The sequence below is a fragment of the Mixophyes fleayi genome, chromosome 4 (assembly GCF_038048845.1).
Source record: "Mixophyes fleayi isolate aMixFle1 chromosome 4, aMixFle1.hap1, whole genome shotgun sequence".
Lineage (NCBI taxonomy): Eukaryota > Metazoa > Chordata > Amphibia > Anura > Limnodynastidae > Mixophyes > Mixophyes fleayi.
The window spans coordinates 332,561,020-332,576,052 of NC_134405.1; the positions used below are offsets into that span (position 1 = coordinate 332,561,020).

General features: G+C 43.4%; 1 protein-coding gene across 2 annotated transcripts in view; it reads right to left on the reverse strand.

Annotated features, from left to right (window-relative positions):
• STRA8 (stimulated by retinoic acid 8) overlaps positions 1-15,033 on the reverse strand; it is a 45,817-nt gene that overhangs the window by 18,179 nt on the left and 12,605 nt on the right. For both annotated transcript variants that reach the window (XM_075210426.1, XM_075210427.1), the window contains exons 3-5: positions 12,524-12,599; positions 10,022-10,109; positions 7,257-7,421 (exon numbers count right to left, since the gene is read on the reverse strand). In XM_075210426.1, the coding sequence (XP_075066527.1) occupies positions 7,257-7,421; positions 10,022-10,109; positions 12,524-12,599 (329 nt within the window). The remainder of the gene's footprint in view (positions 1-7,256; positions 7,422-10,021; positions 10,110-12,523; positions 12,600-15,033) is intronic.

A 15,033-nucleotide genomic window follows, 5' to 3' on the forward strand; every position in this document is an offset into this window, starting at 1 on the left:
GTGTATTACACCAAGAAGAGATTTCATTTTTAATTCTTCCCGTTACTACAAGTCCGATTGTTTTAGGCCTTCCATGGCTTCAATGTCACTCTCCCCAGATTGACTGGCGCACTCCTCAAGTTACGTCTTGGGGAGCTGAATGTCATCATCGTTGTCTTTCTCAAGTCGTTCCTCTTAAAATACAGCAATCCTCCATTTCACCTTCCTCACCGGGACTTCCTCCTCAGTACGCTTCGTTTGCCGATGTATTTGATAAAACTCAGTCTGAACGTCTTCCTCCTCATCGTTCGTGGGATTGTCCGATTGATCTTCTACCTGGCAAGACTCCTCCCAGGGGTCGTGTGTATCCACTTTCGTTACCTGAAACTCAAGCTACATCTGAATACATCCAAGAGAATCTCCAGCGAGGATTTATTCGACCTTCTACTTCTCCCGCTGGAGCCGGGTTTTTCTTTGTAAAAAAGAAGGATGGATCACTACGCCCCTGCATAGATTTTCGTGGACTTAATGCCATTACTATCAAAAATCGGTATCCCATTCCACTTATCACTGAGTTATTTGATCGTATTAAGGGAGCTCGGATCTTTACCAAGTTGGATCTTCGTGGTGCCTACAATTTAATTAGAATCAGGTCCGGTGACGAATGGAAGACTGCTTTCAACACCAGAGATGGGCATTATGAATACTTAGTAATGCCCTTCTGGTTATTTAATGCCCCCGCTGTTTTCCAGGGCTTCATTAATGAGATCTTCCGGGACTTGTTATATGTTTGTGTCGTCGTCTATCTGGACGACATATTGATATTTTCACAGGACCTGCCTTCTCATCACCAACATGTGGCAGAAGTTCTTTCCATACTCCGGAGAAATTCATTATTCTGCAAATTAGAAAAATGTTCATTCGAGTTGCCCCAGGTTCCATTTTTGGGATATATTGTCTCCGGAGTTGGTCTGCAGATGGATCCAGAATAGGTGAATGCTGTGTTACATTGGCCTCAGCCAACTACTCTTCGTGCAATTCAGCGTTTTTTAGGTTTTGCCAATTACTATAGACGCTTCATTCAAGATTTCTTATCGATTGCATCTCCTATTGTGGCCCTAACTCGTAAAGGGGCCAATACTAAGCAATGGTCATCTGAGGCTCTTCAAGCCTTTCAGTTTCTTAGAGTCCTTCTCCTCTGCTCCCATTCTTCGACAGCCTGATGTGACGCTTCGCTTCTTCCTAGAGGTAGATGCCTCTAATGTTGGTTTAGGAGCCATTCTCTCCCAAAGATCGGAGCAACAAAAATTCCATCCTTGTGCCTTTTACTCTCGGGGTCTTCTGCCTGCGGAGAAGAATTACACCATCGGGGACAAGGAGTTGCTGGCTATTAAAGTAGCATTAGAGGAGTGGAGATACTTGTTGGAGGGAGCTCGTCATCCTGTGACAATTTTTACTGATCATAAGAATTTGTCATATCTACAGTCTGCTCAATGTTTGAATCCTCGTCAAGCAAGATGGTCTCTTTTCTTTTCTCGTTTTGAGTTAATCAAAACCTTCAAACCAGCTGCTAAGAATAAAAAAGCAGACGCTCTATCTCGAGCCTTTGTGACGTCCTCAGACGTTGAAGAGGGTCCCAACCACTCTATATTAGACCCCAAATGTGTTTCTCTGGCTGCTTCTTCCACTAAGGTGCTACCATTTGGGAAAACCCTCGTGCCTCCTGCTCTTAGGAAGAAAATCCTTTCGTGGTTCCACTCTTCTCGTTTTTCTGGACACTCTAGTGAACGCAAGACCTTTGAAATTCTCTCTCGAAGTTACTGGTGGCCTTCTATGAGGAGAGATGTCAAAGATTTTGTAGCCGCATGTGAATTGTGTTCCCAGTTCAAGACTCCCCGCAGAACCCCAGCGGGTTTGCTTCAACCACTACCCATTCCGTCCAAGCCATGGACCCATATTAGTATGGACTTTGTTACTGATCTTCCTCCTAGTAAAAACTGCAATACTATTTGGGTAGTGGTGGACAGATTTTCGAAGATGGCGCATTTCTTCCCTTGACTGGTTTGCCTTCTTCTTCTACTCTGGCTGAGTATTTCATCAAAGAAATCTTTCGTATTCATGGATGTCTGTCCGAGATTGTTTCAGATAGAGGAGTACAATTCGTTTCCAGATTCTGGCGGGCCCTCTGTAAGACCTTGGGCATACGATTATCACTCTCATCTTCCTACCATCCTCAATCAAACGGACAAACTGAAAGGGTCAATCAAGATCTTGAGACTTTTATAAGGATGTTCTCGTCAGCCAACCAAGACAACTGGGTAGAATTGCTTCCATGGGCTGAATTCGCTCATAACAACATGTACCATGAGTCATCTTCTAAAACTCCATTCTTTGTGGTTTACGGTCACCAGTCGTCTTTTCCGGAATTTCCTGCCCTCCCTCCCACCCAAGTTCCTGCTGTAGAGACTGTTTGCCAAACCTTCAAAAATATTTGGTCTCAGGTCAAAACCTGTTTAAAGAAGACTTCTGCCAGATATAAGTCTTTTGCAGATAAAAGGAGACGGGCTATTCCACCACTGAAAATCGGAGATCGTGTTTGGTTATCAACCAAAAATATCCGTTTGAAGGTTCCATCTATGAAGTTCGCTCCTCGTTTTATTGGTCCGTATAGGATCATTCAAGTTATAAATCCAGTTTGTTTCAAACTTCTACTTCCTAAGAACCTGCGTATTTCCAATGCCTTCCATGTGTCTTTGCTCAAACCTCTTATCATCAACCGTTTCTCGGTCCCTCCTTCAGCACCTCGGCCAGTTCAAATTCATCAAGAGGAGGACTTTGAGATTACTCACGTTTTGGATGCAAAAATTTTGCGAGGAGTTCTTCGTTTCCTCGTTCATTGGAAGGGCTTTGGTCCTGAGGAGCGCTCATGGATCAAAGCTGAAGATCTTAACGTTCCAGCTCTTCTTAAGAAGTTTTATTCCAAGTATCCGGACAAACCCGGTTCCAGGTGTTCTGTGCCCACCTTTAAAAGGGGGGGTACTGTCACTCACCGGACTGTGAGTGCCGCTTCTCGTGTGTTTAGGAACCGTGGCCGTCCACCATCCTGAGGGTCTGCGCATGTGCAGCCCTTTCAAACCTTTAGTACCCGTTGCTTTTAGTTAATTGGCTGATCAGGCAACACTCCCTATTTAAAGCACCTGTGGTCTATACCTCATTGCCTGATCTTGGAGTCTCATTCCCCATGAGCCTCTGAAGGTGTTCCTGTGTTTCCTCGTGTATTCAGCTCCTGCTGATTCCTGTTGTTCGTTTGTGGTTTCCAGACCACTTCAACTCTCCTGTGTTCATCGTGACTGCACCAGCTGATTCCTATCCGCTGCCTCCGTGCTTCTACAGTATCCTGCTCACTTCAACTCTCCTGTGTTCATCGTGACTGCACCAGCTGATTCCTATCCGCTGCCTCCGTGCTTCTACAGTATCCTGCTCACTTCAACTCTCCTGTGTTCATCGTGACTGCACCGGCTGATTCCTATCCGCTGCCTTCGTGCTTCTACAGAGTCCTGCTCACCTCAACTCTCCAGTGTTCATCGTGTCTGCAGCCAGCTGATTCCTATCCGCTGTCTCCGTGCTTCTACAGTGTTCCTGCTCATTTCAACTCACCTGTCTTCATCGGGTCAGCGCTTCGCTGCTTTCATCTCAGCTACTGGTTATCAGACCGCCTCAACTCTCCCGTGTTCTCCAGGTGTCCAGTTCCATATTACTACTGCTTCCTGAGTATTGCCTTGTTCTTGCTGGTCTACCTACCGTGCGCTGCACCAACTTGGTTATCGCTTCCATCTTCCAGTGGTCTCTCCTCCTGCCGGCCTTCAGCCGCTCAGGTATCCCTGCACGTCTCTCTGACAGCCTGCTCTCCTGAACCGCGGTATGCATACTTCTCATTGACTGTGCTTGTGTATTGCATATCTAGCTGGACTGAGTTTGTTCTCCTCCGGAGTTCCTATCCACTGAGACTATTGCTATCATTTGACTGTGTTTCCTATTTGCCTGGATAGTTATTGTGACTCTGTATATTTGTGCAGTGCTGCTCAGTTATTATTATATTGTGCATATCATCGTGGGATCAAGTTCTGTGTGCCCGTGTATACTCTGCATTGCATTCATCTCCTCGTGCTCCTCCTCACATATATATTGCAGTGGTACAACTTGCTAGATGCAGACCACTGTCTCCTGTTCCCTGTGACACCAGTTTCAAGTATCCTCTCACATAGCAGTGGTACAACTTGCTAACGCAGACCACTGACTCCCCTGATACCTTCACCTGGATTCCATTCCTTCACCTAGACAGCGGTATAACTTGCTATACGCAGACCACTGACTCTCACCACCTCCTCGTTACTCCTGGACATTCCTCCTCACTATAGCAGTGGTACAACTTGCTATCCGCAGACCACTGACTACCCTCACATTTCCTTGTCCATCTAGTTCCTCGTGTACAGTTATCTACCTATTACCAGTGCTGCTAGTCATAGACTTTTCTCGAGCATTCTCTTACCATCTGCTGTCTCCTGTTCCGTGGTCATCCCGCTACCAGAGTACCATATTACCAACTATACTGCTCTGGTAAGTCCATCATCTGGTGATATCTGGGTAAAAACTCCTAGTGCCCGTGACACCATCCCTAGGATGTCGGAGTACAATGTCCTACGCGGCCAAGCCAGAGCCACCAGTACTCTTTTCAGCTTCTTTATCACCCACGGGGGCATGGAAATTGGACCAAACAAGTGCACCAGGTGAAACTTCCATTGCATGATGGCATATGTGTAACTCTCCCTGGGGTCTCTAGACTTTGTGCAGAATTGAGAAACTTTGAAGTTCAGACACAATGCAATGAGATATATCTTTGGAAGACCCCAGCGCTAAACCAACTGAGCAAATGCCTCCGTGTGAAATGGCAATACTCCAAGATGGATCATGTATCGACTGAGGAAAATCGGCCTCCCAGTTCTCCACTCCTGGGATGATTGTCGCCTATATCACTGGAAGTTGGCACTCCATTTCGGACATGGAACGCGATGTCTTCCTCATAGCCATGGGACTGCATTTTCCTCCACTCCTACTACGTCCCTCCTATCTGGTGCCATCTTCAGTCCTATAATAAAGGGCAGAAGAGAGAGTCTAACTAGGCGTAACAGAATACCTAGAACGTAAACAGCAAACAACCAAACAGTCTGAGCATGGGGAGGGAACGTAGTATCCCGTAATGGACACAGAAATGAGTTTTACGGTGAGTAGAAAATCCACTTTTCTCTTCCTGCTTGTGGGGAACACTGCGACCATGGGGACATTCCCCACCTGCCCCTAAGGGAAGGATTGCTCTAAAACAGCTGCGTGAAAGAGTTTGCACCTAAAGCTAGCATCCTCAGATGCAAAGATCTGGAAATTGTAGAATTTGGAAAAAGTGTGGACAGGCGACCATGTAGCGGCCCAGAACAACTGGCCTGACGAAGTACCATAACGCGGCGCCCAGGAAGCACAGATTACACTGGTCGAAGGAGCAACCAGCACCAGTCCAGCTGCCTCAATGTAAGTCAAACAAATAGTGGATGTTATCCATCGAGCATTAGATTGTCGGATGTTCATTTGGTTAAAATTAGGGCTTGAGGAGGAATTTGACTTTCTTGACCCCAGGCACTAAAATTATTAAGTTACGGCTCTGACTCAAGCTGAGCAAGGTGGAACAGTGTGAATAAGCAACCAAGTATAGCGGTACAGCCTATCTTGGGAGCAAACAATACCAGATGAAGGAGCACAGCAAGAGAGAGAGAACATGAGTGCAGGAAAAATGGCATCTCCGCCAAGGAAGTCCGACAAACAACTAAGGGGGTAGGGGAGAAACACGGCCCTCCCCCTTCATCCTTCTCTGATACTCTGTGCACGTAACATTACTCAATGCTCTGTCACTATGGCTGCAGAAGCGGTTCACGCTGATAAATGAGATCTGCTGCAGAAGCACTTGCCTGATCATTTAAAATTACATTTGGCACAAGTATAGTGTTGCACAGACTTTCCAGCGGAATATATACACTTGTATGTCACACACTGGGTTATCCCAATACCGATTACAGTGCATTTGATACTCCAAGACAATACAGTGCCTACTACACTGTATGAACCAGGTGGCACTTAATCTGAAATACATCATACTTTAAGGTTGGTACCAAATGAGAGGGCAGAGATCTGTGAAGAGCTGCGGCATACACTGTGTCATCGCTACTATAGGGACAAGGGCTGCTTCTGTGAGGGAAAACCAGCCCAATGTGCCTGATGAGGAAGACATGACTCGTTAGCACAGCCTACTATGAAATGGCCGTTTCCCGCTTTCCCTTCCAGGTGATGATTGTCAGCATAAAAAAATCTCTAACAGCGATACTTCAGCACTGTGACCTCTAGCGACGTTCTATCTGTATAGGAGACCGGTCGCATGGTCTTCCCCGATGCCAAGCTGTTCTCTTCATAAGAAAAAGACCATTGCTAGGGAGAGGTCAGCGAGCGGGTTACAGCTGAGAAGGGTAGTCATCGAGCTGTTCCACCTGGCTCCTGCCGCTGAAGCTGTTCTCCCCCTGAAGGGGATCTGTTTCAGCAGCCGTCCCCTGCTCGTTTCTTAGCGTCGAGCAGCTCATTGCTAGGGATGCAATAATTCCCGGAGCTCTGTTTTCACAGTGCGGCGGCTATCTCATTAGCGCACATGCACTGCTGTAATGTGAGGCACAGGAGCTGGGGAGAGGGATGCCCGACGAATACTCTCTGAAGATCAGGGACGCAGAGTGAGGGCAGCCGATAGGCTAATCACTTCCCAGGGGGCATCCCTGATCCATACACAAATAAAATTATAAATAACAGTTTAAAAATAAAAACCATAACAAGCCATAGCCCCAAAATAAAAAAAAAACACCCTAATGCAAAGGGCAGTAACTAAAACTGAGGCTGGCTCCAGATAGGGGGAGCATAGTAGGGAAGGAGCTTGCCTTCAACAGTTTAAAATTTAAAGGGCCTTAGCACCAAGTCCACCTACTATACCCCATTGTCGCAGTGTCACCCAATGAAAGGAAAGAAAAAAGCAATGTATTTAGTAAAAGTTGTGGCAGGATACATGTAAGCCAATCATCGATCCGTTTATGCCATGGCCATAAAAAACACACACTTAATAGTGAGCACAGGATGGACCATGGACAACATCACTCACAATTTCCTGGCATCTATGATCGGCAGATCCTATTTACCGTTCAAATTCCACAAGATCTGGCGAGGATAAAGGCTCGGGGGACTGAAGATCGTTAATCTGTAATTCCTCTACGACTTGATCCAGGTCCAGTTTAAAATCTGGCGGTAGGTACCAGACCATGGGCTCCATCTCAGACTTCACCTCGGTATTGTCTACAGCACCCCTAGTAGTAAAATGTCAATTATGGAAGACAGGCTACATGTTCTCAGCACAGAATTAATTTCAAAGATTATATATAAACCAGGTAAAAAAAAAAAAAACAAGCATGTTAATGGAGTCAATTCCTGTCATCACAGCAACTTATACAATATTACATGATTATTATATTAGGAAGCCTATCTCTGATTTACCGTGGCCTTCTACATATTCATAATCAAGGACTGTACTTACTGTGGAATTCCAGAAAGAGTGTGCCCTCATGTTGCCAAGATGTTTTTTAAGACTATCTTGATTATTTCACAAAACTGGTTTCCTCAGATACTGACCAAATTCATTCCAGCACCAACAATAACATAAGCTTTCTAGATCACCTTATTACTAGGGGAGCTTATTAAAAACACACACATAAAGGACATGTAGGAAAAGGTGATGATTAGTAATTAAGTTATCAGTACAACCTTATAGGCATTCCTGATTAATAAAATAATCTGGTCACCTTATATTAAGAGCATGTAAACCCATTTGTAAGCCTGCCCTAAATGCGCGTTCCCCTGTTTAATAACATTTCTGCAACTTTGCATTCAACAATGCATTTGTAACAAATGAGTGTATCACTGACTTTATTGTAATAATTATTTTAAAACCGCTAATATCTGTATTTTATCCAGGTATGGGATCTATTATATAGAATTATTAGCTCAAGGTTTTCAACATAAGGCATAGGTTTTGCAATTTGAATGACTAGACCTAAAATATATAAAATTACTTTTCAAAATGAGCTGTCGTTTACCCACACTGGCCCCAGTATTGTGCTCTCACTAACTTAAGACAGCGACAGGAAGAGAAGGTATTTTGGACACCCCGTCCGTCTTTATGAGAGTGTTTGTATTCAATGTACAGTAATTAAACACATAAAAGAGCAGTGTGTCAAGGTGAGCTGCTTCTATTGTTGTGCTAATTTACCCAACAACTGGAAAGCCTGAAACTATATAGCTACAATAATAAAGATAAAACGATCTTACTTTAGAAACACAGGCATTTGCTGTGATGGGATCGCAGTGCAATATACTTCATTGTTAATGAGCTTAAGAATTATACCCCCCAAAAAACATACTGAGGGTCATTTACAAATAGCATAAAGTGTTTTACCTACTTGTCCAGCCAGCTAATTTCAAGAAGTCAGCCCTGAAAAATGAATCTGCGTCTAGCTTTGTGGATATACTTGAAAATGCCATTGTTGAATCGGTCGCTTGGTCATGACAGTGAGGGGAAGTAAGGACTGTATTTTTTAAATATGTCAGTTTTGTGTGGTTGACGTTTTTTCATTTCAATGCTTGAAGTGCAACTAGAAATGAGCTTTCCCGCAAAATTGGAAAAGGAACGGTGCAAAATACATCTCATTAAAAGTACCTGATTTCGGAAGCTGAAATTTTCAGTCTTTCTGCGGTGAGATAATGGCCTACAATAATCTCCCTCATAAATGTGCTCATTCCATCCCCATTTTTTCTCATTTAAATAATCTTATCACGCAAAATGAAAATTCTTTTTGCATGTTGGTGCAAAGATGCTCCAAAAAATATACTGGTAGGTTAATTGGCAGCAATCAAAAATTGACCCTAGTCTCTCCCTCTCTGTCTGTCTGTCTGTCTGTGTGTGAGTGTGTGTGTGAGTGTGTGTCTATAGTAGGAAATTTAGACTGTAAGCTCCAATGGGGCAGGGACTGATGTGAATGAGTTCTCTGTACAGCGCTGCGAAATTAGTGGCGCTATATAAATAAATGATGATGATGATGAAGATGGACGCACTCCTGTGCCTAGTCTATACTCAGCAAGGAGACCCCCAAATTTGACCAGCTCCTCCCATAACCTTGTGCACCCCAGTAGACCTTGCCCTCTTGACCCACAAAACGTGTGCGATAACCTCACAAAAGAACATATGCTCTGCTTTTGTGGTCCATAAATCACCCTTATTGTTCTAATTAAAATGTGTCTAACTAGGGTCTGCACACTTTGTTGTATGCAATGTTCATCTCCTGCAGGTCTGAGATGTCCTCAGTTGTGAAGTGGGTGGGGATGGACCCAGCAGATCAGTGGAATGTACACAACATGGTCAGATCATGCGGATATTCACATCGGCACAGAGTATTTCAGCTTATGATTGTGCTGACCTTGCAGAGAGCACAGACCTGTTCACTTATATGATTAGTGAGCGTTATGTGACAGGGTCAGTGTCCTGATATGAAGAGGAGAATGGAGGCGAGCTGGAGGCCAGAGGCTGGGAATTAGAAAGTGGGAATGGCAGGGTCCTCCAACAGCACAGAGCAGTGTTTTGAGGCTCCGGACACACTAATGCAAGTAAATTATGGGGTCAAATGTACCTCTCTATACAGCAAACTTATTTACCTTTCTCATACACATTTATCACATAAAACTTAGAACAGGGTTCATAATAAAAAAACATAAGTTTGTAATTTAATACTGAACAAAGCGCCATTTAAAACTACTATTAAGTTAACAAAGCCACATAAAATAAATCTTTGGGTAAAAATAATAGTTTATGTGCTGCAAACGTTTACCGAGATCCTACTTTAACCATTTCACCTACCCTTGGTCAATACTATAACACGTCTGCATATATTCCTCCTTGACATCCTCCAGACTGCAGGCGCCACTGTCCTCAATCTGAAAATTACCTGTTATCAGCACAATAAAGAAAAGTTGTCATTTACTGTATTTTACTTTAATCTATCTTTCCAGCAGTCCTGAAAATAGGTCTGCTATTTAAATTTAAATCCACAGAAGTCTATTCTCCTGAACAGGATTAGTTAGTTACTTATTGTTCCTAGGGAGTAGCTTAATATCACCCTAACTCTTCTCACGTTTTTCATGAGGCCTCCTCTAGATCGCTTAATACGCAGAGAAGAAAATCCCACCCTGCACTGATGAGCCCTAACGTGGACAACACAGACAGGGTGGAAATTCTGATTAGGCTTTCCTGTCATGCTCTATAAAGCCAGTAGGTAAAGCACTAGCTCAAAGAACTGCCATTACCCAGAAGTCTATTCTCGCTATTTGCACGTTCCAAAGTAGAAGGTAGTGCGTCTATCTACACAAACAGTTTAGAGAGAGGGATACAATTCTGCAGTGCACTCCTCAGTCACTAAACAGTAGCGTAAAGATTTCCTTAACGTTTCTGTTTTCTCATTGTTCCAATGAAACAGTCGAGACAAAAGATAGTTTTCTGTCATAACAAAGTAACATTTTCTGATTCAATTGTAAAAATATCATTTTTACAATACCCTTATTTATAGAGATGAGCGGGCTCGGATTCCGCTAATCCGAGCCCACCCGAACAGTGCGGATCCGAACGAGATCCGAGCACTGTTCGGATATTTCCGGCGGGCAAAAAAATGAAAACGAGGCTCTGACATCCAAGTCTCGCGTCGAATCTCGCGAGGGGTGGGAGGGAGGGCCCAGAACAATTCCATCTTGTACCTCTTTTTTTTGGCATTATGTGCTCAAGCTACCTCGGTGCAACCTTTTGGCCTAAAAACAATATTGTGAGCTGTTCAGAATAGACTGGAAATTAGTGGAAATGATTGTTATTGAATGTTATTGAGGTTAATAATAGCGTAGGAGTGAAAAAAACCCCACAAAACTGGTTTTTAGCACTTTTTATGTTTTTTTCAAAATAAATCCGAATCCAAAACCTTAAATCCGAACCAAAACCTTTCGTCAGGTGTTTTGCGAAACAAATCCGAACCCAAAACCTCAAGCAAAACCGAATCCAAAACACAAAACACGAGACACGAGACACCAAAAGTGGCCGGTGCACATCCCTACTTATTTATAGCACTACTCCATTGTAACACCACCCTCACTTACCACCAGATGTATGATTGGCATAGAAGTATATTAAAATGCATTAATTCTATTACAGATTACCCTTTATATTTAACCACTCTCTCGATAATGCCAGTTTTCACCTGTTTTGTACGCTGGTGGTATAAAGAGGGGACAGTGTGGTTCAGATTCAGGTTTGACTCTACCCTTTGGAATCTATTTTGATTCTGCATTTATTTGAGTTTACAGGACACAGAATCAGCACCAGTTATACATATTTGTGACAGTTTTTAATAGCTTACAATTAGGAAGAAGAGCACATGCTTCTGATTGGTTGAGGACACAAGAGAACTTGCGTGACTGACACCTTTGAGTGTCAGCGGAAGAGGCGGAACAAGAAAGTGGGAGTAAGAACATGTTTTGTCAAAGGAGAGGAGACATAGTAATTAAGGTACATTACACAGACACACAAATATATTCCGTAGCGTTGCAAAGTGCACACGATAGTGCCTCAAATTCTCAATTCCTGGATGAGGCATTGGCTATTGCAAACTAGCTTTTGCCAGCATGTGAGTGTGGTTAATTAAATCAAACAGAGTTGAGCAGCTCAGGGGCGTGGTTTGGCTAGATTGTGGGCGGGGCTTATGTCTCAATTTTGCTTTTTTTAAAATATTGGAAGGTATACTAACCATGAAGGCATTAGATTTATTATTTTACACTGGAGACTAAAACAAGTCTTCTCATAATGAATCCCTGCAGGATGGGATTTCAGGTCAACAAAACTTTAAAGAAGATAATAGCTGGTCATGACTTGGGGCCTGATTCATTAAGGATCTTAACTTAAGAAACGTCTTATTTTAGTCTCCTGGACAAAACCATGTTACAATGCAAGGGGTGCAAATTAGTATTCTGTTTTGCACATAAGTTAAATACTGACTGTTTTGTCATGTAGCACACAATTATCAACTTTAAATTTCAGTGTACAAATAAGCTATCAAGTATTTGTGTGCTACATGAAAAAAACAGTCAGTATTTAACTTATGTGCAAAACAGAATACTAATTTGCACCCCTTGCATTGTAACATGGTTTTGTCCAGGAGACTAAAATAAGACGTTTCTTAAGTTAAGATCCTTAATGAATCAGGCCCCTAAAGCTTCACAGGACAGACTGCAATATTTTTTTCCCTTCAAGGATAAGGAAGATAGAATATTAACATAAACTACAAATAAAATGTTTTTTGAATCACGTTACAGACGCTCCCACCTTTCATTTTTAGCAGGGAGTCCAGAGTGTTTTCCAGTTCCTGGATATAAGTTTTAGTCTTATGCAGAACCTGGCTCTGTAAAACAGGAAACACGTGATACACAAACACATAGACCATGAAGCTTAATTAATTACATAGTTTATGTAGCACAAGTGTTCTGTGACCCAGTGCAACCAATCAGATGTCATCTTGGATTAGTGTAGTGCTAAATATACCCATAATGGCAACGTCTGATTGCATATCTCCCAACTGTCCAGAATTAAGGATCTCAATGGGGGCTTGGCTTACACGAAAATGGTCAGAGTTTGGGAAGATCGGTGTTTGCGATTATTTTGTCACAATGGCGTATTTACATGAGCAGTCATGTAATCAGCGGCATTCCCAATTCTCTGTTGCCATTAGTTTAATCCTTTACAAAGTTCTATTCATTACAGTGTGGGTTCTTGCCATATATTCACCAAATATTCACTGTTGTAATGGGCGAGGTCACTGGCGACTTCCAATCAGCCTCTAATTAGCCGTGACAGCAGAACTCATAGGCTGTGTGAGCTAAGTTTGATGCCTAGTTGTCCTGGGGGAGAGGGGAAGTGGACATTGGTAGAATTTTGTATAGTAGATCTTTTACACCTTCCGATAGTGTTTTGGATATGACCACCAAATGTATAAGAAGGACTAAGAGACATCTAGACGCCACTTAGGAGCCTTGGGAGAGGAGCGATAATATCTACCAGAAGAAAGGTACCTGAGCAGTATGACCATGAGAAAGGAGTTATACCAGCTTCTGTAATAGCCTGTCGGCCAGTCGTCACTTTTAGGCCCGTGGACTCCTGAAACCTGTGTACTGTTTGGGTTTAAAGATAATGTGCCCAGAGATGTCTCAATGTGAACGATGTCTGAAGTGTCCCTCAAGTTGTCATATAGAATGCAGGGCCGCAGGTCTCAACATGTTGGATCCCCATGCGGTCTCCAGACAGAATGGTGGGAAGGAGGCCTGAGGCTGTGGTGGAGGATCTTGGGTGGGAGGATCCCTCCATGGTCACTTGTTACGGCTGGGACAGAGCGGTTAGGGTGCAGTAGAGAGCAAGCGTGCGGTTTTTACGTTCACATGGGAGATGGGAAGGTCAATGGAAGGCTGAGGTCCATCCTCCACCCCCTCCGAAACAAACAGAAAGAAACTTTTGTGTGGTGAAAAAGGTCACAGCTTTTATTCACATTTGTAATAATTTAAAAGGCGGAAGAAAATAAAAAACAAACAAAAACAAAAACACTGCTAGGCACCAGCCCGAAATTTTTTTTAAATGATGTGAACTTCCTTCCAGACCCTGTCCTAAGGCTTTCAAGAGCTCACTCTGCCTTGAACAGTGGCTCCAATCTCCCTTCTAGGGACGATTTGTGCGCTTCAGCCACAATGCGAGGGGAACTGTCCTATTGGAAGCTCGCATGCAGCTCATTGTGGCCGGCTGCAGTGCTTTTCTGCTTCCACAGCAACTCGTCCGTAACTCAAGACACATTAGTTAAACTATAATCTCATGCACAATTTACATTAGAAACATGGGGATAGATTGGGAGTAAAAATTGTGTCTCCCTACTCGCCCACTCTTTCCTTTCAATAGCTATCCTACCCCCTTCTTCCTATGCTGGGAGCTGAGCATCTGAAAAGTCCTTTCTTTGATAAAGCAAAGGGGAATACATATGTCCTTATGACTGATGGTGCGCATACTGCCTCCCTCCGACCTACTTTAAACATGGCACTGGGTGGCCAACTTATGTGCCCTTTGAGGCTGTTTATTGTGTGTAGGAAAGAATAAGTAGTCTATCCTTCTGCTTGGAAGAGAACATAGAAAAACATAGCTTCCTGTATGCAAATATAGGGAATCCACATATTCCACTATCCTCACTCACAAACAGCGTCCAACCTTCAGCTTGGCTGGCTCTCGAGAGCTTGAAGGGGCAGGGGAGCTGTGATGCAGGATGGCGGCATTCAGGAGAGAACATAGAGCGCAATAAGGGGTAATTCTCAAACAGGGCAAACATATCTGCATACAGGGCCTCATTCAATAAGGAACGTAAATGCCATTACGTGCCGCATTTTGCATAAAATTGCAGTGCGCATGCTCAGAAAATGACGATATGCCAGTCACTGCACGTACGTCCTATTTATCTTCGAACGCAAATGACACTTCCGACCGGCTATGATTTGATGGGCGGAAAGGGGGAGAGAAGGGGTGTGTGCAGTGTACCGTAAGGGCGTGCCAAGATTGAGCGCATGCGCAACTGTCTGATTCAAGCTTTGGGCATCTCTAAGGTATATGATTTTTTTTTAGCCAAATCACTTGCACCAGCTTCAAGTCTGGTGTAAGTAACAAGTGATAGGGATGACGGTCACGTAGACATGCTAGAACATGTGCTTGCAATTAAGGACAACTGTAAAAATGCATATTATGTACAGAAGGCATTAATAACATCCTCATATATGTATTTCATGGGAATAAATATGAGAAGAAAAATA